Below are 23591 nucleotides of genomic sequence, written 5' to 3'. Positions count from 1 at the left end.
GTTGGTTGAAGACATGCTTCGGGCATATGTATCTAAGAGACGGTCTTCATGGGAAGATTATCTACCTATGATAGAATTTGCTTACAACAGTGCAAAGCATTCTAGTACTGGTTACAGTCCTTTTATGCTTATGTACGGGTTTCAACCTACGTCACCAGTTATGGTTGGGTTAAAGGGGATTCAAAATGATGCTACTAAGAACTTCTTGCTAGACATGCAGGAAATGTTGTGGTTTGCCAAGGAGTCTATTAGAAGTGCCCAAGATCGGGACAGATTTTATGCTAATAGACATCGTTCACCTAGAGAGTTCTCTGAAGGAACGATGGTATATTTGCGAATTCCCAAGGAATCCAAGAGCCTAAGTACTGGTTTGGTTCCGAAATTATCCCCCAGATACTGTGGTCCGTTCAAGGTCATTAAAAGAATTGGACCAGTTGCATATCGACTAGAATTGCCTCCTGATGTTAAAGTACATCCAGTCTTTCATGTCAGTAGACTGAAAGAAGTCTTGGGTGCGGATGATCAACTTGTTTCTCCTCATGATATAATAGAAGTTACAAATTTGACTTTTATTCCACACGAACCTGAGTGTATTCTTGAATTTCGTGACAGACAGATTCGTAATCGATCTATCACGGAATACAAGATCAAGTGGAAGGATCGTGTTGAGAAGGATGCAACATGGGAGACATTACAAAACCTCCAAAGAACATTTTCGGGTTTTTTAGCGAACTCAGGAGTGAGTTCTTAGAGGAGGGGAAGTATGTCATGTGCACGGATTGGTATCTAACGTGTATTGGGTACACAAGACTAGCTCAGGTAGCCTGGGGAGGCTTAGAGCTAGGCAGGCTTGATTCTCGGGTTGAGTGGCAAGGGTACGAACCAATTATAGGTCTTCGCTATTTTTGGCGCTTGGGGCCCGAGTCTATAAAAGGGGCCCAGGGGTTCAGTTCTCAGTGAGCCGATGGGAGCAAGTTTCGTTCCCAGGTGCTAGGTCTGATCCTGGATTGAGTCGCCGACGCGCGCCTGCATCTTAGCGTAGCCCAAGGCCCAGTAGCAGATCCCAGGCTTCACAGCGCCACCTGGTGGTATGGGACACCAGGCTGGTTTGGATCTGGTTGGGAGTTTGTACCAGTAGCTCAGCTCGTGGCTCGGAGGGGACATCTCCTGATTCGGGATCACATCCCGTAGATGTCATGGTTGGGTGGTGAGCAGCCTGCTCAGTTCCTCACGTTGTGTGTGTTTGTTTGCAGATCAGAGGTTTCAGGAGTGCTGGGACGTGTCACTTGGCGAGGTTTTGGACCCACTTTGGGAGATTAGTAGGGCTCAGAAACAGCAAGTATTGCTTGTGGAGCTATCACATTGCCATGGTAGCTTGGACTGATGTTTTCAGATTGTTCTCTTAAGATGAGACATAGGGTCTGGTGCCTTTGCTTTATATGAGTCTCAGGCTGATGACCATGCTTTCTTGCGTCGCCTTGTGCCGTAAGTAGCAGGACCGCTCAAGAGTCATAAACACAAGCTAGACCAAGCTCTCTCTCTAGAAGAGGACATGTTCAGGCTCCAATCCTTGGGGGTGGGGCCCCCTGCGTCTGCATGAACATCAACGCACTGATCTCTATTAGCTAGTTCTATGGTTGGGCAGCTGGATTTCACGTACATGGCAATGATATATTTCTTGTAGCCACATAGTTTTAAGAAGGCTGTTTCCTTTGAGAGACTCCACAAATGCTGGAAAAAAGCTCGGTAGCCATGTTCTTATTTAGTTATCTGCAGACCAACCTACAATAATGATGCCAAAAAAGAGAGTCCTTTGATATTGCTTTCAATCTCAAGAAATCAAAATCCACCGATAAGAAAATTTACCTCTGGAATCTGAATATGTTGTGAGGTTATACCATGCTGGTCAAGAACCCGAGGGATAAGATGGCGCATTGCAATGTTCAATTTTTCTTCTTGCGTATAACCAGGCAACTCAATGACCTCCATCCGATCCAACAAAGGTGGAGGAATTGGCTGTACTCTATTTGCAGTAGCCACAAAGACAACTTTTGACAAATCAAAGGGTACATTTAGATAGCTTTCGAAGTGCTTCGTTAAGGATAAAAGTGCTGAATTCAAAGTGAAGTTGAGACAGTTTACTTTTACAAAGTTAGAATTTATAACATCGTTATAAGGTACAAACCACACAATGCTATGAAACAAGAAAAAAAATCATATAAACCATCTCCAGGTATCTCCAAATAATAGTAAAAAATGCAGTGTGTGACATTTTAGTTCTTAGATGCACAAAGATTTAAAAAATGGTTGAAAAAGCATTGAATAATCCAACAAAAAACCACAAAAACTAAACTTCATACAAAAGCAAACTGGAAATCTGGCCCTCCCAAAGCCTGTGTGAATGCGATAGTTGTAGTTTCTAACTCATGCCAAATGCCTGGTCAATGTAATAACTTAATCTGTTAGTTGTTATACAACTAGACTTCATAATACATCCCGAAAACTGTCTCTAGAAAATATCAAGTCAGCTGTCCGAGAACAATGCAATAAGAATTCCCCACTGGGAAAGGCTTGATCAGTAAAAGCTCACTACCTACCGCTGATCAAATCGAGTCATTATGGATGGAGTACTGCCATCTGATAATATGGACAGGATTCGAATAAATAGGGTACACAAAAGAAACCAAACAAGTTATGACATGTTTTGTCCTGGATATCAAACTGGCAATAATATCAATATTTTCATGATATTCAATCTGTCAACATGCCGTGCTGACAAACATTTCGTAGTATTATCAAATCACATAATCTGATCAGGCCCAATAATTTAGAGAAACCTCCCCCACTTCCAAGACCCTACTGTATAAGTAAAGCAGAGGCAGGATAAAGAAACAAGTCAATCATGAATCCTTGATGTACAAACTTTAAGCACAATTCAAATTAATGCCATATCAATTTGCTAAAGTCAAAGGATACTGATCATTAAACGTTTTGTTCTGCTCTGGATCCAAAACTTCTAGGAGTGCAGAAGCAGGATCACCACGAACATCAGTTCCTGTCTTGTCTACCTCATCCAGCAGCATAACAGGATTGTTGACTCCAACTCTCTAAATTATGCCAGAAATTGATTTAGTACTCTCTTGAAATTAAAATTTTCAAAACAAAATGATGGCCAAGCACTTTTAAAAAATCAACCATCACACCCCAGTACTTCAATACCAAGGCTTGCAAAAATCCTGCAAATTTTTTTAAGCAGATGGCTGGGCCCTACAAAATTTTACTTAAAACTGCCTGTCTTTTCCCAACTTGAAAGCTATCTAGCAAGTTGGTAAATGTGTGTGCATATGGGTGCGTGCATGTGCACGCGTGTGAGAGAGAGAGAGAGAGTTTAGAAGAGGCAAGAGGAATAAGTCTGATGTGCATTTTTAGATTTTTTTCTTTTAGTGTGGCATCCGACAGCCCATTCAGGAAGCAGATTAGAACCTTGATGCCTTCAATCAGTCTTCCTGGCATACTGCCAATGTAGGTGCGTCGATGGCCCCGTATATCAGCTTCATCCTTCACCCCACCAAGAGATATCCGAATAAAGCGTCGACCCAAAGCTCCTGCAATTGATGATGCCAAGGAAGTCTTCCCAACACCAGGAGGACCAACAAAGCATAGGACAGGACCTCTTGCATCAGGTTTGAGCTGCATTAAAAGTAGAAGACGATCACCGACGGGAAAAGCCACTGCTAAACGATATATTACCATAGGGCCCGAGAAGAGCAGAAAACAAGAATAAGCAATAAAATGGCAGTATAGACATTATGTGATCAGACCAACATCAACAACTATTCTATAGGACTAGGACAGTATAACAGACCTTCCGAACAGCAAGATATTCAATGATGCGCTTCTTCACTTTTCCAAGTCCATAATGCTCACTGTCAAGGCGCTCCTTTGCAACAGCAAGATCAAGCTCACGTTCTTCACTGCTGATCTGCCATGGCAGATCTGCTAGCAATTCCAGATATGCACGGGAACTACTATAGCCAGGTTGTTGAGGCTGCATCTTTCTCAACCGTCTTGATGGTGGTCATAATAAACAAAAGATATAGTTAGAAGGTCGCTTAACAGGGAGTCAAGTTCTTGCAAAATAAGAACAATAATTCCCTAGTGATAATTTGCTATATACAAAATTCCAATCCTCCTAGCAACAGATACAATCAAAGATGCACAAGCAACTTAAGAAGACAATAACCCCAGCCATGAAGCAACAGCATAAGAACAACTTTTGGTCTAAATACTATCACAAACAATGGAATACATGCAAAACCAATAAGCTACAGTATGATCCAGGGCTTTAAGAAACAAGCTGGAAGAATTGAAATGCATTTCAAGATGGAGAACAAAGGGAGCTTCCAGCTGTGATTGCATGATAGACAGTTTTCTTTGAGATTCTCTTGGAAGGCCCTGGACACTCTTAAAAAAATCATATTCGAAGCACTTAAACTGAGCAGGAACCCATTAAATTATGTTTGACTGCAGATTTCTTTACTTTCCAGACTTCCCTTTTAAAGTTAAAGTATGGACCCCATATGTGGAAACAGGAAACTTCAATACATATTTTACCTCAACTCTCTTTGTGCATGTTTCCAAACAGTTCCAGGCATGCCAGCACTCTGCATCTTCCTATCAAGAGCAGCAACATCGTCATCATCGTCATCAGCATCCCCCAGCTCCTCTTTAATAGCCCTCATCTGCAAACCCACAATATACCTAGATCAATCCAGGAACATTCCCAAACTCATGCTCTAAAAACACAACAAAGTGCAGTTTCAATCTCACGATAGTCACTCATAAGATTGAAAACCATAAACTCCATCACGCATGGCAAGGACTAGCTACTATGACATCCCCACTGACGTCATCAGCGCCCAACAGTGGGTGTAGACCATAGTAAAAAAATATGCTCACACATACAAATCCACACACCCACACATACTTGAGCATCCATTTATACAAAGTCTTCGTACAATAATTTCTTTTGGAAAAAAGCACAGTCGTAGATCATTTCAATCATCATAGCTATGCACAACAACAACGACATTATATTTGTGGACTTAATCTTCAATGTTACATCATGAATTGCCAAATTATTGATGATTAGGCATACTCTCTGGAAAGAGCTTAGAAAATACATAGCCTCCAACTACACTCTATAAGACCTAACATCCAAAATACATTTACACTAGAGCAGAGAAAAACTCGTGTAGATTAAGACTCAACACTTGCTCCCATTGCCCAAGTAATACAATGGGATGCCATTTCACTTGAGACTCAAGTTAAGACGTCAACTATTACGATGAAGATGTGGATGTATCAAGCTGGTCTATATCCCTTGATGTATTTCTCAATGTATATCAAGGATAATGGAATACAGAGTTGCTAGGGTTTAGCCTATCAATGGGTCTAGAAGATATCTATGATTTGCTGTGGTTGTGGCCTATGGTCCTAGTCATCCTAGTTATCCCTAGCGATGACAAGCTCATGAGCATCTTATAACAATCCCAAATGTTGCTTCCTTTCAAACATGGAAAGACACAATTCATTGCTTACCAATGCTCTGTACTGAGCTTGTGCATGAACCTGCTTAACTAAGAACTGCATACTGCATATCAAGCCTTGTGTGACATAAATAGATAAGGTAGCCAACAGCCTGCTGATAAAGAGTGGCATCAAATGGATCACTCCCATCCTCAAAGGAGAAATGGAAGCCAAGCTCCACAGGTGTCAAAACCAACTTACAATCCTTGAACTGGAAGCAATGTAAACGTTGTCCAATGTACTTAGACTGGCTCATCATTATGGCCCCTTAAAAATGAGCAAACTGGAGGCCGACATAATAATGCAACTGGCCATATCTAACATGGCAAACGATTTCTCCAAATCATCCTCGAATGCTTTTCTGCTCTCTAATGACAGCCCTCTCCTCTACAACTGCATGTTCAATAGCATGATTGTGAAGCTATGGTAAATCACGCTGAGCACGAGCATCAGTCTAACGACATTGTGAAAGAAAGAAAGAAAGTAAGAAAGTCTATTAACGTCCACTGGAGACCAAAAGGTCTATGGGACAGCAAGAAACCCTCTAGTACATCTGCTTTAGGGAGTGCAAAAAGCAACCCCATATTATTTAATGATAATCTGGAAGAGTAAACAGCCATACATCAGTTTAAGCCTAAGAGTCTTTTTTGAACTCTCTGATTAGTGCTACGCCTTCACGGTAAACTGCCCATTTTCCATCCTTTCTGGCAGCCCTGACTTTAGCTAATTCAGTTGACTTAATCTTGAGTTGAGCTTGTGTAAGCTCCTCTGCTATCCATACTTTGGTGCCCTTCAACTTGTAAGATTGTCGAAGAAGCTTGATCCGCATATCTTTTTGACTTCAGAGTAAGGATTGCATGACTTCTATAGTGCAAAATAGAAGCTCGCTTGGAGTCGTCATCATCCTACTCATCATCATTCACCCAAGAGCCACCAATGGGACCGTTGCCACTGACCACCTGTATGTGGGGTATTCCTGAGAAGCCCCCTTTGTAGAGGGAGCTTCCAAGGCTATGTACCTCGAGTAAGGCTCCGAACCACTAGCTTGTCCCAAAGGGCTCTACTCTGCATCTCTGGATCAATGATGCCCAAACCACCTCGAGCCAGCGGCATGATGACTGTCTGCAAAGCAACCCTAGCCCTAGTGTTCCTCGTGCCGTCTGAACCAGCATAGAGGAATTTGCACTTGAGCTGTCCCATGCAGCCCTTATGAAAACACTAGCAGGAAGCGATATACCAAGCCATGGCTAGATGGCCACAAGAGCCCCTCCTACTAGAGAGAGTTTGGCCGAGCTTCAATATAGAAGCTTCCGTTGTACGCTAACCCTAGCAATCTACTGCTCCACTGTAATCAATCCCTATCTAGCAACCCAAATATCTCGTTGTCCGCCCCTGCACGATCCATCAAAAACCAAAGGCTGCACCCCAGTCTTGGACCTCCTCCGTCCCTATGAAAAGCCCGATCGATTTGGTCCAATTGATCTGAGTCCTAGAGGCCTTGCAATAGATGGCCAAAGCTCCTCTGACTGCCTCTATTTCAGTCTACATTAATGGAGGCAGCTATATTTGAACAGCTTTGCTCCTCATGCAAGAGCAAGGTGACAACAGCTGATCAACGGTGTAGTGGTTGGAGTTATGCATGGCCACTAACCTCAACGTCGTAGCGAGGCTCTGATAAGAATCAAGAACGAGTGTAGTGGACGCGACTTGAGAATCTAGCACAATTTCATCACATTTATGAGCAGCTCTCTATAGTCCTTGACTTTTGTGTGATAGGCATCCATGTTGTCCCATTCTTCCATCTTGACATCCTCCAAACGATTGTAGAAAATGGCAACTCTAGCCTCATTCCAAATCTAATAGAGATTAGCCAATGTATCCCATGTGGCCTTTGTTGCCCTACAAGACCGAATATGAGGAATAATGAACCTCTTTGCAAGATAAGACAATCAAGGCATGTTCATGTGCATCTGTGATCCCATCGGATCTAATCCTATGTGAGAGACACTGGAGGCACGGAAGAAGTAGTGTTAGATGATCCAGATGTAGCAGTAGTAGCGCCACCCGTGGAGGCAAGTGTAGCGGCAGTGGATGCCGTAGAGGGAAGTCTCACCTCTGATATTGCAACAATACCCCAAAAATTATTGGCAACCAACAAGTGGTCCACCATGTACGATAACATGGGATAGTTGGTGCCATCAAGCTTATCCTCAGCTGAAAGCATTCCAAGCAAATCATTGTTTGCCATTGCAAAATCCCCAAAAAAGAAATGTGCTCTGCAAATGTCAAAGCCTCAAGGCTAACACTGCAAATGAGCTTGCGGCCCAAAAACTCACTGCAAATCTGCAAACATCAAGCGAAAATGACTACAAAATGTCTACAAATGAGAATGCCCAATTGGCTGCTCAAACCTGATCCAAATGCACATATCTGTCCTGCAAAATTCTGACTACAACTAGACTGACAGCAAAAATCTGTCCGCCAAAATTATTGCCCTGCCACTAAATCAGGGGCAAAGGAAAATCCCCGAGACACCAAGGCCAATGCAAGGCACTGGGGGCAAAAGCGCCAAATTCTCGTAAAGCAAAGTGTGCAAAAATGGAGGACAAGGCTTTACCAGGCACTCACCACAATCCTAACAGCAAAATCGACAAAAGCCCCAAATTTGTGGATGGCAAATGAGCCAAAAAAAGGGTAAATCCCAAGAAAATCCCAAATGTCACAGCAATTTTCAATTCTACCTCATTACCCCAATTTCTAACAGCTTTAGCAACTCAACTTTGTTGACTGATCTGCAAATGTAAACTCCAAATAAAAAATGGCTGAAATCAAATGACAGTCGAACCAATAATGTGCAAAATCCTAGCAAAAATCTGTACTAGGAGTTGTATGGACGACAAAATGGTCAAAAAATTGCAGGTCTGTACAGTTGTACAGACTGCACGGCTGGATGTCTGTACAGACAGGTGGTTTTGGAGCTGAACCTGGTTGAAATGTAGCAACAGGTGGTCGCGCCTGTTTTGAAGCTAGTTCTGAGTCAAAATAGTGCTGGGTGTGGTCATGACTGGCTAGAAAGGTTCCCACCAGCTATCTTGACTGTGTGTCAGTTAATGACAGGGGCTGAACAACATATTGAACCTCTAGGAGAAGTCGTCTATAGTCACAACTGCAGGCCTTCAATAAATGGCAACCCAAATATGTCACGGAAGCTGTGGTGTGCAAACAGTAGCCATGTGCAGCGCAGATGACCAGGAAACAGTGGCGGGACTGTATGGAGCTGATAGCTCAACTGGAGTCTCCAAAAAATGGAGACGAGTCAGCTGGACAAGTCATGGGTGAATACAGTGAGCACAACACACCTTTACCCACCTAACTGAGGTCAGTGGATGAGGAGGCTAATGCTGTCACACATGACCTCTACCATCTCATGACATTTCTCATTTCTTCTCTTTTTTATACTCCCTCTTCTGCAAGTGCCATTATCAATTGGTAGGTGCAGGCAAAGAGTTCAGGAGATGAGGTGATACCCCTCCTATTGCTAACATCATCTCAAGCATTTGTTAGATGTATGGCTGCTGTAAATAACCAGTCCAAGATTCTTTCATTCCACAGTATTAAAAGGAAATTTGTAACTACCTTTGTTTCTTCGTCTGGGATAAAGGGACTGTATTCTTTAAAATTAACTAAGGACTACCTTAGTTTATACAGCAAAGACTCTTCACATGCCTTCCTTCAGCCAAATCAGGTCTGCAATCAATCAATCACTATAGCAAGAGGCAAGTAACAATGGTACCAAGTTCTGATTCCTCCAAGATAATGAGTGCTGCTTCAAACAAAGTAATTTATTGAGCAACACAATCTATAACCATGATGGCCAACCTGCGAAGTATAGTTTGACCAAATTCTTACAATGTGATCCCCTACTGTGGCGAAATTTCACTAGTCATATACAACATGGAAGCACACGCAAATATGCTTAGAGCCTTCCCTCCAAACCAGCGACAATGCATAACTCCCTTCAATCCAAGGAAAAAATGATCTTTCACATACACCAAAATGAGATGTGCATGAGCAAAAACTAAGATAAGAGTTAAAGTGAACCTCAAAACTTCGACTTGCTATGCAATCAAGTAAATTCCGTTAGAGAAAGAAATCCCACCAGAGGGTATCCCGCAGCAGCGGAATATTGACAGATGAGCCCAGGAATTACACGCAGAAGTGTTTCACTATGGAATCAAATTTCATAAGCATGTGTGTACTTCACAACCATTCATGTGTGTGCAAGCTAGCAAATATATTGTGCATATAGAAGCAACACTTATATATTTTCATCCGTCCACAAACTGGACACAATACAATACCAAAATGTTCTCCTACATAAGTCTGGCACCTCTAAATCTTTGAGCCCGTGTGCTCCACTGAGTTTATGTAGACTCTCTATCCAAAGATCCCTTCCGCCTTGCTGTCCGGGAAGCCAGCCTCAGTGGGCTGCGACTCTAGCTTAGTTTGCAGCTTCTTCTGGGTCACCTTCACTTCCTGAGAATCTTTGTTGGCGATTCCAACATATTAGTGGATTATCCAACATCGATCTCCTTTGTAGTATACCTGTTGCTAAAGATGTAATACTAGGACCGGTTGAAAGCTTTCTAGGGCCTAGAACACGATTGAACAGAGAGGGAACAGATGTAGCAAGTTTTGGAGCCGTATTGAGGTTTCCCTGCACATGCTTGTCCTCTCCATCCATGGACAGCCCTGTGGCACTCCTGCACCACTTCTGCCCACCATGGTGGCCCTGATCTACCAGGTCTCTCTCTCTCTCTCTCTCTCTCTCTCTCTCTCTCTCTCTCTGCTGGCCACATGGCAGCCCATGTGCTACTCATGTGGCAGCCCCATACCTCAATCTATGGTCCACCCCCCGATGCACTCCTCATATGGGGGCTCACAGGCGAGGAGGTGACCAACCCTATTCCAACACCCCCTGGCACCATCACCTTCCCACCTTCGAACTCAAGCACTCCGAGTACCAACATCCTCCAACTATCCTCATGATGGGTGAGCAGCTTGAAGTCCTCCAGCACCAAGCTCTCACAGTCTATTTCAACCCATCCTTCATCTAGCTAGGTCTGCAACCAAACAACATACCCAAGCATAAATCCAGATTACCTGGACCATGAACTAACTAAGGTTCTCTATCGTTGTCCCCCACTAAGTCACAACCTCCGTCTAACCCTGAGCCCTCAGGTCTTGTCGAAGATTCCCCCTCTGCTTCAGCAATACCAACCAAGCACCTAGGTGACTCAAAGCACTCATCACTATCCATCACCTTCACAAAGGACTCTCCTAACCAATCCTCAATGTCTGACATTCTAACAGTAACACTGGGGTCCATGTACCTAGTCTCAGCAGCACTCGGAATTGCCACCAAGAAAAGTTCCTCTATCACCACTAGCTGAGCCGAATCCTTTGAATCCGAGCTGCCCCCCTTCTTCTAATCAGCCTTATTCTTTTTGGAATCTTCACAAAAACCATGGCTCATCGCAATAGAAGCACTTGCACTTTTTCTCTTTCTTTCTCTTCTTCTTGTTGTCTTCATCTGAAGAGACCGCTCCTTCGTCAGATTTGGGCTTGCCTTTGCCAGCCTTACCCGTGCCCTTGCCTATGCTCCTGTCCTGAGCTATTAGGGCCTTGTCATTCTTATTTGTACCATCGTAATTCTTTTCTCGAGCTTCTTGTTGCAATAGCAATGGAACCAGCTCCTCGAAAGTCACTGGTGCCATCCTCTGCCCTGCAATCATAGTAGTCACAAAACTAGGGAGCATTCCCAGCAATAGCATTGCCATCCTAGTTAAGCTCATCCTTTGACCAATTGCTACCAGTTGATCCCGCACCACCTTCATCTTCGTGATGTGTTCCTACGCCAGTGCCCCTTCATCCATCCTCATGCCGCACAGCTCCGTCTCGAGGTCTAAGATTCTTGCCTCATTTTTGAGCTCATACATATCCCTCAATGTTGTCCAAGCCTCGTAAGAAGAGTTCACTATCTAAATATGAGGCAGCACCATATCCGCCATCATAACCACAATGATAGACAAGGCTTCCGCATCCCTCTGTCATGCTTTTACTAATACAAGGTCCACTAGCATTGCCACCGTTACCAAGGTTGATGTTACTAGAGTAGTTACGGTGGCCTAAGGCAACAACTTTTTCCCAATCGCAATCCCCATAACTCCCTCAACACTAAGTGGCTCCGAACCTTCAACGGGTAGTTGGTCCCATCGAGCTTCCTATCTCACCCAAATTTAGGATCTGATATCTATAGGCCATGAAAATGAACTAAAAGAGGTAAAGAGTTTAAGAGTGTCGTACACCTACCAGCACCTGAACCTCCCACCTGGGTACAATCCTTCATACGCTTGCCTGAACTTGAGCCTCCCACTTGAATACAATCCTTCAGAATTCCTCCGAGCAATGAATCAAGGTTGTCCTTCAGTAAGTCCCCGCCTTCAAGCTCCGCTTTGCGAGAGCTTCCGTCAAGGCTCTGATACCATGTTAGAGAATGAAATCCCACCAGACAGCAAAAGACTGATAGATGAGCCCAAGAATTACATGCGGAAGTGTTTCACTATGGAATCAAACTTATAAACATGTGTGTACTTCACAACCAATCATGTGTGTGCAAGCCAGCAAATAGACTATGCATATAGAAGCAACACTTATACATTTCCGTCCGTCCACAAACTGGACGCAATACAATACCAAAATGTTCTACTAAGATAAATCTGGCACGTCTAGATCTCTAAGCCCGCGTGCTCCAACAAGCTTACATAGACTCTCTGTCCAAATATCCCTTCCACCTTGCTGTCCGGAAAGCCAGCCTAGGTGGGCTGCCACTATAGCTTAGTTTGCAGCTTCTTCTGGGTAACCTTCACCTCCTGAGTATAGGCCCAAGGTGCTGCTCCTATCTGCTGTATTGAGGGCTGATACGGAATGAATGCTCAAATGCCCACTTTTATAGGGGCTGGTTGCCCCCTGAAAATAGGCGACTCAAACAGGCCCCCAGCCGACTCCTTCTGTGCAGCCTATTATCCCCCCCCCCCCCCCCCAATACACCCCCAGGGCACACTTGCAGGTCCTACCTGGCCATGTGGCAGGGTGCCACAGGTCCAGGCAGGCCTGCCCATATCCAGCCTTATATCTAGGCCCATAGACCCTCCAAAACTTGCTGCATCTGTTCCATCTCTGTTCAGTCCTGTCCTAGGCCCTGGAAAGCTTCCAACCAGTCCGTACTGAGGTTCCCCTGCACATGCATGTCCTCTCCATCCATGACAGCCCTGTGGCACTCCTACGCCACTTCTGCCCCACCATGGTTGTTGGAATGGTCACCTCCCCATCTGTAAGCCCCCGTATGAGGGGGAGGTAGACCTGAAGATATAGGGGCTGCCATGTGGGCAGCACATGAGCTGCCATGTGGGCAGCTGTCAACGCAAAGGGCAGGCCATGGACCTGCAAAAGAGGCAGCAGATGAGCAGGCTAGAGGCAGCTACGTGGCGAACTGTCTGGCAGAGGATATGGGCAGGCTCGGGGCCTGCATCAGGCCTGACAGAAGGACGGAACAGCCTCTAGCTATGGCAGCCTGCTTGGCGCAATAAATGGGCAGGCATAAGGCCTGCAAAGAGGCCTGCAATAGGCGCAGGAAGGGGCAGGGCAGCAGCCCAAAAGGGCCTGCCAAAGGCCCTTTTATAGGGCTGGTTGGACCAGCCAACCAAGTCAGTTTTGTGACAGACCAGGTCGGCCAGATTGAGCCAGTCTGGTCAGCTTTTGCAGCAGCCCTTGGGGGCTATAAAAGGAGGGCCTCCAGGCCCTCATTTCTCATCTTCTGGAGCATTAAAAGACAGGCAGACAGGAGCAGCAGGAGACCTACTCTCGGGGCCTATTCCCGGAGGACCAAGAGGTGGAGGAGCTGCAGACTGAGCTTGGAGGGCTGCCTACCTAGGCTGACATTCAGGGCAGCAAGGTTGAGGAGAACACTTCTAGATAGAGAGTCTACATTTGCTCAAGGTGGAGCACGCGGGCTCAGAGATCTAGAAGTGCTTGACATCTAGTAGGAGAACCTTTTGGTATTGTATCCTATCCTACTTTGTGGACGGACGGAAATATAAAGAGTTTCTTTTATATTTGTTTCTGAGCATTGTCTATTTACTGGCTTGCACATCTATGCACATAAGTTTAAGAAGTCTGTGATTCAACACCCCACACCACACTGTGTGAGCTCCTGGGCAATACTATCAGTCTTCCACTATGAGTACCCTTTGTTGGGTCATTTCTAGCATGGTATCAGAGTGATTCTCTCTACCTTACTGCCTGTAGATCAGCCTAGGTAGGCAGCACCTTGAGTATCAGAGCCCAAGTAGGAGGCTCACAGGTGTGGGAGCTTGAAGGCAAGGACCTTGCTGAAGGACGACCCTGATTCTGAAGCTCTTGGGAATCGACTTCCACGACTGGAGGACAGTGCCCTTGCGAGAAGGAGGGTGATTCAGGTTCAATCAGGTGCGTTCAAAGTTCTGGTCTACTGAAAATTGAGTTTAGTTGACTTTGCTGTGTGGTATAACAGCAGAGATGTCGGCCGCTACAGCCTCTTCAGCCCATGCTCTCCCTTCCTCCTCCCCCAGTTTTCTCTCATTCACTATCCCTAACTTTGGAGAGTCTGGGAAACTGGACGGGACCAACTACCCAATCTGGAAGGTGAAGATCCGGAGTCATTTAGTGGCTCGGAAGCTATGGAAACTGATAATGGAAGTGGAGGCTAAGCCGGAGGACATGGTGGACAGGCAAGGGATGGCAATAGACAGAGAGGAGCTAGAAGCTTGGGAAGATAGAGATGCCCATGCCTTGGCATTGATCATAGGGACTACGGCAAACTCCGTTCTTCCTCATATCCAAATGGCCAAGACGTCAATAGAGGCGTGGGTCACTCTGAAGGATCTCTACGAGATAGACAACACCTCCCGGATTTTGCTTCTTCAGCATCAACTCTATAATCTTGATGTGGAAGAAGAAGAAACGGTGCATGGCTGTTGACACTGACACGAGGGTGGATTCCATGGAGGGCTCTCGGGTCTCATGGTCAGATGGATGATGTACTTCAGAAGGGCACAATACAGGATTACACAGGCTTTTGGTGGATGCCTCCATGAGGTGGATAGTTTGATGTCAAAGGAAGCACACGGGCAGTACGACGGTCTGGTATGTACTTGATGTTTTGCATTTGAGCCTTTATAGCATGTTGTGGAGAGACTCTGCTCTTCATTTGTCTCAGGTGATGCGAGATTGGAAGGACTTGGCCTTCTTCAAAGGCAGAAGGGGAAGTATTGGTGCTTCTTCAAATCTCGGACGCAGATTGCTAGAAGGTGATGGACAAAGAGTACTAAAGCCAAAAGAGTACCTGCTTGAGAACTCAACGAGAGTTAATGGTCCAAGTTAAGTTGAAATATTCATTGGTTGCAGACCTTGCCAAAGGAAGGACGGGTTGAAACAGACCCTCAAAGCATGGTGCCTGGAAGACTCCAGGTTGTTCACTCATTATGAGGGGGACAACTGGAAGATCGTGATAGCTGGATTGCTCGAGTTGAAGGCGGGAACGTGACTGAAGGAGGTGGTGCCAAGAGGTGCTAGCAGAGATGGACCTGTGTACCAGGATGGTGTGCGGAAGCGGAACCTAACTTGGTGGAGGAGAGCACTGGATGAGAAGCCAGGAAAAGATTTCGACATCGCAATGTTCGAAAGGACTACGACCAAGGAGTTACTGGAGTATCGTCATCGACGTGTTGGCATTGGGCCTGGATGTGTCAGTGAGAGGGGGTGCTGGAATGGTCACCTCCCCATTTGTAAGCCTTCATATGAGAAGAGCATGGGGGAGGTACACCTAGAGATATTGCGGCTGCCACATGGGCAGCACATGAGCTGCTGTCAAGGCAAAGGGCAGGCCATGGACCTGCAAAAGAAGCAGCAGATGAGCAGGCTGGAGGCAGCTACATGGCGAACTGTCTGGCAGAGGATATGGGCAGGCTCGGGGCCTTGATCAGGCCTGACAGAAGGACGGAACAGCCTCTAGCTATGGCAGCCTGCTTGGCGCAATAAATGGGCAGGCATAAGGCCTGCAATAGGCGCAGGAAGGGGCAGGGCAGCAGCCCAAAAGGGCCTGCCAAAGGCCCTTTTATAGGGCTGGTTGGACCAGCCAACCAAGTCTGGTCGGTTTTTGCAGCAGCCCTTCGTGGCTATAAAAGGAGGGCCTCCAGGCCCTCATTTCTCATCTTCTGGGGCAGCAAAAGACAGGCAGACAGGAGCAGCAGGAGACCTACTCTTGGAGCCTATTCCCGGAGAACCAAGGGGTGAAGGAGGAGCTGCAGACTGAGCTTGGACGGCTGCCTACCTATATATATATACCTAGATGAATCCAGGAACATTCCCAAACTCATCCTCTAAAAACACAACATAGTGCAGTTTCAATCTCACGATAGTCACTCATAAGATTGAAAACCATAAACTCCATCACGCATAGCAGGGACTAGCTACTATGACATCCCCACTTACGTCATCAGCTGCCTACCTAGGCTGACATTCAGGGCAGCAAGGTTGAGGAGAACACTTCTAGACAAAGAGTCTACATTTGCTCGAGGTGAAGCACAAGGGCTCAGAGATCTAGAAGAGCTTGACATCTAGTAGGAGAACCTTTTGGTATTGTATCCTGTCCTGCTTTGTGGACGGACTAAAATATAAAGAGTTGCTTCTAAAAAGAGATCTAGCATCACAATACAGCAAAAACTAGCAGCGGGAGGATGGTGCTGCTGAACCTGGCTGCTCCCGCTGCCCCCCTCCCGACATCTCCTCCTTCCCACAGCCCCTTCCGCCGCCTCCGCCATCGCTCCCCCTCGCCGCCTCTTCCCTCTACCTCCTCTGCTACCTCTCCGCCCCCCCTCCCCGTCTCCCCTCGCCTACCCTCCCCGCCTCCCCCCGCCTCGTCTCCCCGCACCCCCCCGCCTCCCCTCTCCGCTTCCCCGCCCCCCCTCTCCGCTTCCCCGCCCCGCTGTTTCTCCCGCCTCCCCTGCTGCCCCTCCCCGCGGGCCGCCTCCTTCCCTCTACCACCTCCCCCCACTGCCTTCTCCGCCTCCTGCCGCCCCTACCTCCTCCCCCCTCCTCCTTCTCCGCCTCCTCTCCTTCCCCCCTGCCGGCTTCCCTCTCCCACCTCGTCTTCGCCTCTTGCCCTCGCCTTCTCTCCCTCCTCGCCTTCTCGTCCCCCCCTCCCTTCTCTGCCTTCAGCCTTCCTTGCCTCCCTCCTTCCTCTTCCGTCCTTACCCCCCCTCACTCCGCCTCGTCTCCACCTCCCCCTCTAACGTTTTTCTCCCTTTTTCTTCTTCCTCCCTGCAGGAGGAGCATTTGCGCTTGTTAAGGCGAAAGAAAACCTTGGTGGTGACCCTTGGTCTGGCCAGATGGGCTCTATGGCAGCACACTCGAATCCCACGGCATTAAGGTTCTTCTTTCCCCAGCTGACAAGCAATAGGTACAACAGGTAGTTCAGTCCCTCCAGGACAAGGCGCTTTTGGGCAAAATTGTGGGCCTCACACCTACACGAAGACAGGTGCAAGAGTGGATCCAGGCGAGCTTGGCATTAGAAGGAGACCACATCCAGGAGGTCACCATCTATGGACGAGGCGTTTTCCTCATCCAGCTAAGCTCCCCCGACATTGCCTCGACACTTGTGGAGTAGAGCCCCATCCTCCTCGGCCCACATCTTGTTTACCTCTTTCCTTGGTATCATGGGTTCACAGTGGAGGACATGGATACGACACACCATGTTCCACATTTCTCGGTTACACTTCGCTTCCCAAGGCTCCCCAAAGAGTATCGAGCCATCCTCCCTTCCATTCGTCGGGCGTTTGGCACAGTGCTCGAGTCCCTGCCAGAGTCGGCCGCCTCAGTTTTAGCAGATGATGGAGTTCCCAGGATCAGACTGGTGATTGAGAGCCCGAAGTCCCTCCCAGGGTTGATCCTTCTCGAGACACTTGAAGGGGGCACACTTCGCCTGAGGGTGGAGATTTCTGGGTCACCAGGCCAGTGTCTTCGGTGCAGACAAATGGGTCACCTCGCCAGAGATTGCCCCCGTGGCCTCCCTCGCGCCCCCCCCTCCCAGTAGACAGAGTCAGCAGGCCCGAACCCAGCGTTCTCTCAGGCAAGAGCAGCAATAGTCTCAGACCCCTTGGGTTACCCCCTCAGAAGGGGACTTGACCCAAGTTAAAAAGAAAAAGAACCCAAGCAAGCAAGCCCGCAAGCGCCGCAGGCAGAGGGTCAATCGCTAAGAGAGGGGCAGGATTGACCGAGAGGCCCCGAAGGAGGAACAACAGGAGCCACCTCCTCCAGCAGCAGGGCCCACCGCCCATCCTGCCTGCCCTCTAGCTTCGGAGGTTCAGCCTCCGATTCCACCCTTGCAGCAGTAGCATCGATCCCCAGGAGCTCCAGACGCGGCGGCGGCGGAAGCCACAGACGCTAGCCCAATGGGATCCACGGAGGAGCCAATCCAAAGCCCCGAGGAGCCAATCCAGAGCCCTAGCGTGCCTGACCAGCAGGGGGGCCCTATGGTCCTTATCCCTCCTCCCCCCCCTCCTCCCCCTCCCCCCCCAGACCCTTCCCCCTCTTCTTCTTCACTTCCCCCTCCCCCTCCAGGGTTCTCCCCGCCCCCTCCCCCCCCAGCCCCCCCTCATATAGTCGCCCTCAACACCCACCCCCCTCCCTCTATTCCCCGCGTCCCCACCGCTCCCTCTCCTACTGTCCCTCTCTCCACTTCAGTAGCAGGTTCTTCTGCTTCGACACCCCTAGCAGCTGGCAAGGGAACGATGACGCCCCCTTCTACCGCCTCCTAACATCAACAGGTCCGTTCAGGGAGGGATCCTGAGGAACGAGGCTCATCTTCCTAGTCAGCCGCCCCTAACCTCTAGCCTGGGCGTCCCTTACCACGGGACTCCTAGAGGTTAGGACCCTCGAACTATCTGAAGGTTCCAGACTCTTATCCTCTACCATTGGAGGTAACGCTCATGGTCCTTCAGCCCCGAAAGGAGGGTTTGATCAGTGCAATGGGATCTCCAACACACCCCAATTGGAGATTTCTGTTTGCCTCCACAGGGGTTGAGAAATGGTCCCCAGAGGTGTTCGATGCTATTTTGGGGAATCAGATTACACTCATGATGGATAAGTGGATGGAGCCACATGGACTAGACCTTCGGTACGCCCATGGTGCGGAGGTGAACTTTCAGTTGAGCTTCACGCGCGAGGAGCCGATGTGAGGTTTGGCAACAGGAGTTATCAGATTGCTGCTGGAGGCAAAGGTGGAGCAGGCACACTTCTGGCCCCTCCAGAAGTGTGCGGAGCTGTTTGGGGTGGAAGCCTCTTTCATGATGAAGTCGGCACGGAAGATCGGTATTGAGCTGGTATCCACACTAGTACAGCGACGCACAGATACTAACTACTCGCTCTCTAACCCCCGACAATTTACACAAAGCAGTCTTTCTGGGACAGGCACCCACTCACAGGAGAGCCTTGTTCCCGACTCCCCCATCCTCATGAGCTAGACCATAGTGAGTTTGAACGTACACGGGCTCCACGACCGTGTTGGTAGCCAGCCGCAGTACTTGATACTCCGGCAAGAGTTGCAGAGGGCAGTGGTAGGACGGACAGTGGACATCCTTATGATTCAAGAGCACATGTTTTCAGCTTCAGACATCAGACGATGCCATCACCTTCTCCCAAGGAGAGGTCCAGAGGAGTGGTCCCTTGCGGTAGGACGGAGTGGAGGGGTCTACATCTCAGTCTCACAGACTTTGGCCCCAGAGGTCTACGATTAGGGTGAGCTCATTCCAGGACGGGCAGTTTGGATGGGAGTTCGAACAGGAGAGTCCGAGATCGGGATCTTAAACGTGTATGCCCCAACGTGCAGACAGCACCGCCCGGCCTTTTGGAGGACGCTGTCAGAGTGTCTTCCAGATGTAGACTCATGGATTGTTGGAGGTGACTTCAACAACCTAGAGTTTGGGGAAGACAAGCAGGGCGGAGCCTCTTTTTCTTAGATGCCAGCAATAGAGCGTAGCACCTGGGAGCAGTTCATTTTCATGATCAGTGGTAGAGACCCGTGGAGAGAGCCAAATTTCAGCGGGACACCTGACAGCCTTCTCTTCTCCTTTGGACAGAGGAGACACAATGGATTGCTAGAGAGACTAGACCGTTTCTATGTTGGGGACTGGGCACTACACAGAGGCGGATCTACCGGGATTCCGGCAGGTACCACGATGTCAAACCACTCTCCAATGGTACTTCACTTGGATCAGCCCCATCGAGGTCTCCCCCAAAAGGGGGTCCGCATTCCAAAGGACCTCCTGCAGGACGAGGAGATTCAGCAGATCATGGCAGGGATTTGGGAGCAGTCAGAGACGGCACCGTGTGAGGGTTGGGCTACATGGGTGGCCGATGTGATTCAGAGGAGCAGTGAGGAGCTGCAGGCTCACGCCCTTCGACGAAGGAGTACCCTTCAGGAGCGAGAGCAGACTTTGAGGAGAGACCTCGCCTCCATCGAGAGGCTCAGGGAGCAGGACCCAGTGTCTCAGCGCCATAGTGACGAATTCAAGAGCACTCGTGTCGAGCTCCAAGACACGAAGGTGCGACGGGCTGAGTTCTCTTATCATTCCTCCAGGGCCCGATGGGTGCAACAGGGGACAAGATGACGAAGTAGTTCTTTTAGACCACTAGGCCCCGATCAGCAGGCACACAACTACAGCATCTCCGGGACTCGCAGGGCATCATGCACACTGACCTGTAGGAGATTCTGGACATGACCACGGATTTCTACAGCTAGCTCTTTCAAACGGAGAGGATGACCCAGCTAGTCTTGTGGCCCGAGAGCTAGTTTGGGATCACGTTCCGCCAATAGTCTCGTAGGACTTATGCAGCAAACTTGAGGAGCCTTTCACAGATGAGGAGCTCTGGGAAGCCCTCAGGGCTCTCCCGACCTAGAAGTGCCCGGGTGAGGATGGCTTGACTCCGGCCTTCTTCCGGAACTTCTGGGAGATTATCTCCACCCCTTTCCGTCTAGCTTGCCAAGAGATTTTTGACACAGGCCTTCCCTCAATCTTTGAGCAGGGGGTGGATTTGTTTGATCCCGAAAGGGGGAGATAGGTCAGACATCCGACAGTGGAGGCCGATCACTCTGCTTGATACCGCATACAAGATCCTCGCCAACGTCTTGAGTTTGCAGTTATGGCCCCATCTTACCGACATCATCCATGACACACAGACTAGGTTTGTCCAAGAGCGTAGCATCCTAGACAACATCTTCACGTTCTGGGAGGCAATGAATTGGTCCAGAGAGGAGTCACAGCCGTTGGCCGTCCTTCTCTTGGACTTTGAGAAGGCATACGACAGGGTGGAGTGGTCTTTCTTGGAGGGCACTATGAGGAGATTGGATTTCTCAAACAGATGGGTCAAAGAAGTTTCAATGCTATATGCAAGGAGCTCTAGCCAGATGCTTATCGGAGGGGACACAGGCAAGGCCTTTCCTCTCTTTCGCTCAGTCCGCGAAGGCTGCCCACTTGCTCCCTTCCTCTTCTTGTTTGTGGCGGAGGCTTTGGGCTACTATTTGAGATCACAGGTGGCGGGTCTCACAGGGTTGAAGCTCCCAATCAGACTGGAGGAGGAGCTACTTGACTCGGAGTTTGCAAACAACACGACCTTGTATGTTGAGGGCACCACAGCGAGTCAGGAGAGAGTCACGGACGCCTTGGCTATTTATTGTGAGGCAACAGGGGCACAGATCAAATGGACGAAATCTATAGGTTTTTTCACAGGCTTTGAGGAGACACAGGAGATCCGAGAGTGGGGGAATGACTTTGGCTTCAGATGGATACTGCGGGGCCAAACAGCGAGATACCTCGGATGCCAGGTGGGTATTGACATTACAGCAGAGCAGCAGATTGCCCCGGTCCTTGAGAGTGTTCAGCGCAAGCTTCTCTATTGGAGCTCGGCCAAACTCTCCTTAGCGTGCCTGGCAAACCAGGTCCTCCTTGCCACGGCCTGGTATATCGCCACCTACTGGTGCTTTCATAAAGGTTGCATTGGGCAGCTCTGATAGTTGGTACGGAACTTCCTTTGGGCAGGTTCAGATGGCACGAGAAACACTAGGGCCCGAGTAGCTTGGCAGACAGCGATCATGCCGCAGGCACTAGGAGGCTTGGGTGTCATTGATCCGGAGATGCAAAGCAGGACCCTTCTGGGCAAGTTGGTGGTTCGTGGCCTCACCCCAAGTGCAGAGCCTTGGAAGCTCCTCTTAGAGTGAGGGCTTCTGAGGAACACCTCACACATTGGGGGACATTGGCAACCTTCACATCGATAGATCTTCTCAGAGGCCCCCCTTACGGGAAAGGGCTCCCCCCTGATGAGGAGTCTTCATAGGGTATGGCAGAGACTGGCAGGGGGTCTCATCCGTGCTCCGCCCAGATGCAGAGAGGAGTTTGAGCGCCAGTCCCTTATGTGGCACCCAGAGATCAGAGATCAGGAGGGCCGTATGCTTGGACAACGGACTCACATTGGTTGGGCACAGTGGGACAATGGTCCAGCAGGGTCCTTTGGCCATTGGAGCAAACTACCTATGGAGACAGAGGCGAGGCTTGATGCCCTAGCGCATCTGCGAGGGGCAGGGCAGCGGATGGGCAAGATTGACTTAGCCATTCCGGAGTCCTAGTGGGAAGGACTTCATGTTTGGAGAGACAGCAGATGGTTGGGGCAGTTTTTCCGTACTAGTGTTCCCTTGAGGATGTTGATGCAGCGTGGCAGCACGCACCCCAGCTTCTTCTGAGTAGGACCTGGAGGCCTACTTCAGCCAGTCACTGAGAGTGACCCCGAGATCGATGGGAGTCTTGATGGGATACACTGGCAGATGATCAGAGTGGTGGGCCATTTGGGGAAGGAGTGGCACATTGACCCTCCCAGTATTTCAGAGCACGATGCCTCTAGATGGCGCCTTTGGCTGTGGGAGAGTAGACCCCTGAGGGAGGTCCAGTGGGATCCGGGAGAGTGGTTCTCGCCCTCTAGGGGCGGCCTAGCTAAGCAGGTGGATGAGGTGCCCTTCTTTTCCTATACCACACGGATTGGCAGGAGGCTTCAGATGAACTCATCGAGGTGGACCCCTTCGAGGGAGAGACATTGGGTGACCTAGAGAGTGCCCCGGGATGTACACTCCAGGTTCTGGACGTGGATATGGTCCAACTTGCGGCCGAGGAAGATCTCTTACTTCTTTTGGCTGACTGCCCACGGAGGCTTGCCCATCGGACCGTGGTTGGAGCAGATGCGAGTGGACGGGCAGTGCCATTGTTGCTCCGATGGTGCCCTGGAGACTAATTGGCACTCTCTATTTTGAGCTCTTCCATTGCCTTGCATGTCCCTTCCGTGGGCCCTTTCATTTCTTCGATTTGATGTAACTAAACCTTCAAAGCATGCACGTAATCCTAAAGGCTTGTATCGATAGCTACCCATTCCAATTTGTCTTTCTCCCATTCTTCTCTTTTGGCTTTCTCTTTCCTCCATTCTTCCTGCATCTTCCCACCCTATTGCTTCATTTAAATACCTTATCCACAAGTGCTTGCTAAAGTAGTAAGACCACATTAGTGGCTTTAAAATTATGTAGGCCTGTGGAGCTGTCGTAGCACAGCGAGGATCTGGATGGGAGCCCTCAAGATCATGACACGTATGCAGAGTCTTCATAGAGACTACACCTAAGGGATGGTGGCTTGGTTGACAGAGGGAGGATACGTGTTTCAGATTGATGAGATCTCCCCAGCCTACTGGATACAAGGTCAGAGCATCCGGAGGATCGCACTCCATGAGGCAGTCCCCCCTGACAGTCTAGCTCCTCCTCCTAAGGAGGACAGAGTCTGGGAGGTGGTAGCCAGCATCACGGCTTGGAACAT

At 48.7% G+C, this 23591-nt stretch overlaps 1 protein-coding gene across 1 annotated transcript in view; it reads right to left on the bottom strand.

The window, feature by feature from the left end:
* Positions 1–23591, bottom strand: part of LON2 (lon protease 2) — a 50667-nt gene that overhangs the window by 12068 nt on the left and 15008 nt on the right. Inside the window, exons 8-12 of the mRNA XM_087386936.1 lie at positions 4615–4742; positions 3866–4067; positions 3484–3690; positions 2977–3107; positions 1867–2080 (exon numbers count right to left, since the gene is read on the bottom strand). Of these exons, the coding sequence (XP_087243062.1) occupies positions 1867–2080; positions 2977–3107; positions 3484–3690; positions 3866–4067; positions 4615–4742 (882 nt within the window). The remainder of the gene's footprint in view (positions 1–1866; positions 2081–2976; positions 3108–3483; positions 3691–3865; positions 4068–4614; positions 4743–23591) is intronic.

The sequence above is a fragment of the Dipteris shenzhenensis genome, chromosome 16, assembly GCF_047967505.1.
Source record: "Dipteris shenzhenensis isolate YYH24624 ecotype China chromosome 16, Dip_SZ_1.0, whole genome shotgun sequence".
Taxonomy (NCBI): Eukaryota; Viridiplantae; Streptophyta; class Polypodiopsida; order Gleicheniales; family Dipteridaceae; genus Dipteris; species Dipteris shenzhenensis.
The sequence above is the reverse complement of the archived record's forward strand: the minus strand, read 5'-3'. Positions and strand labels throughout refer to the sequence as shown.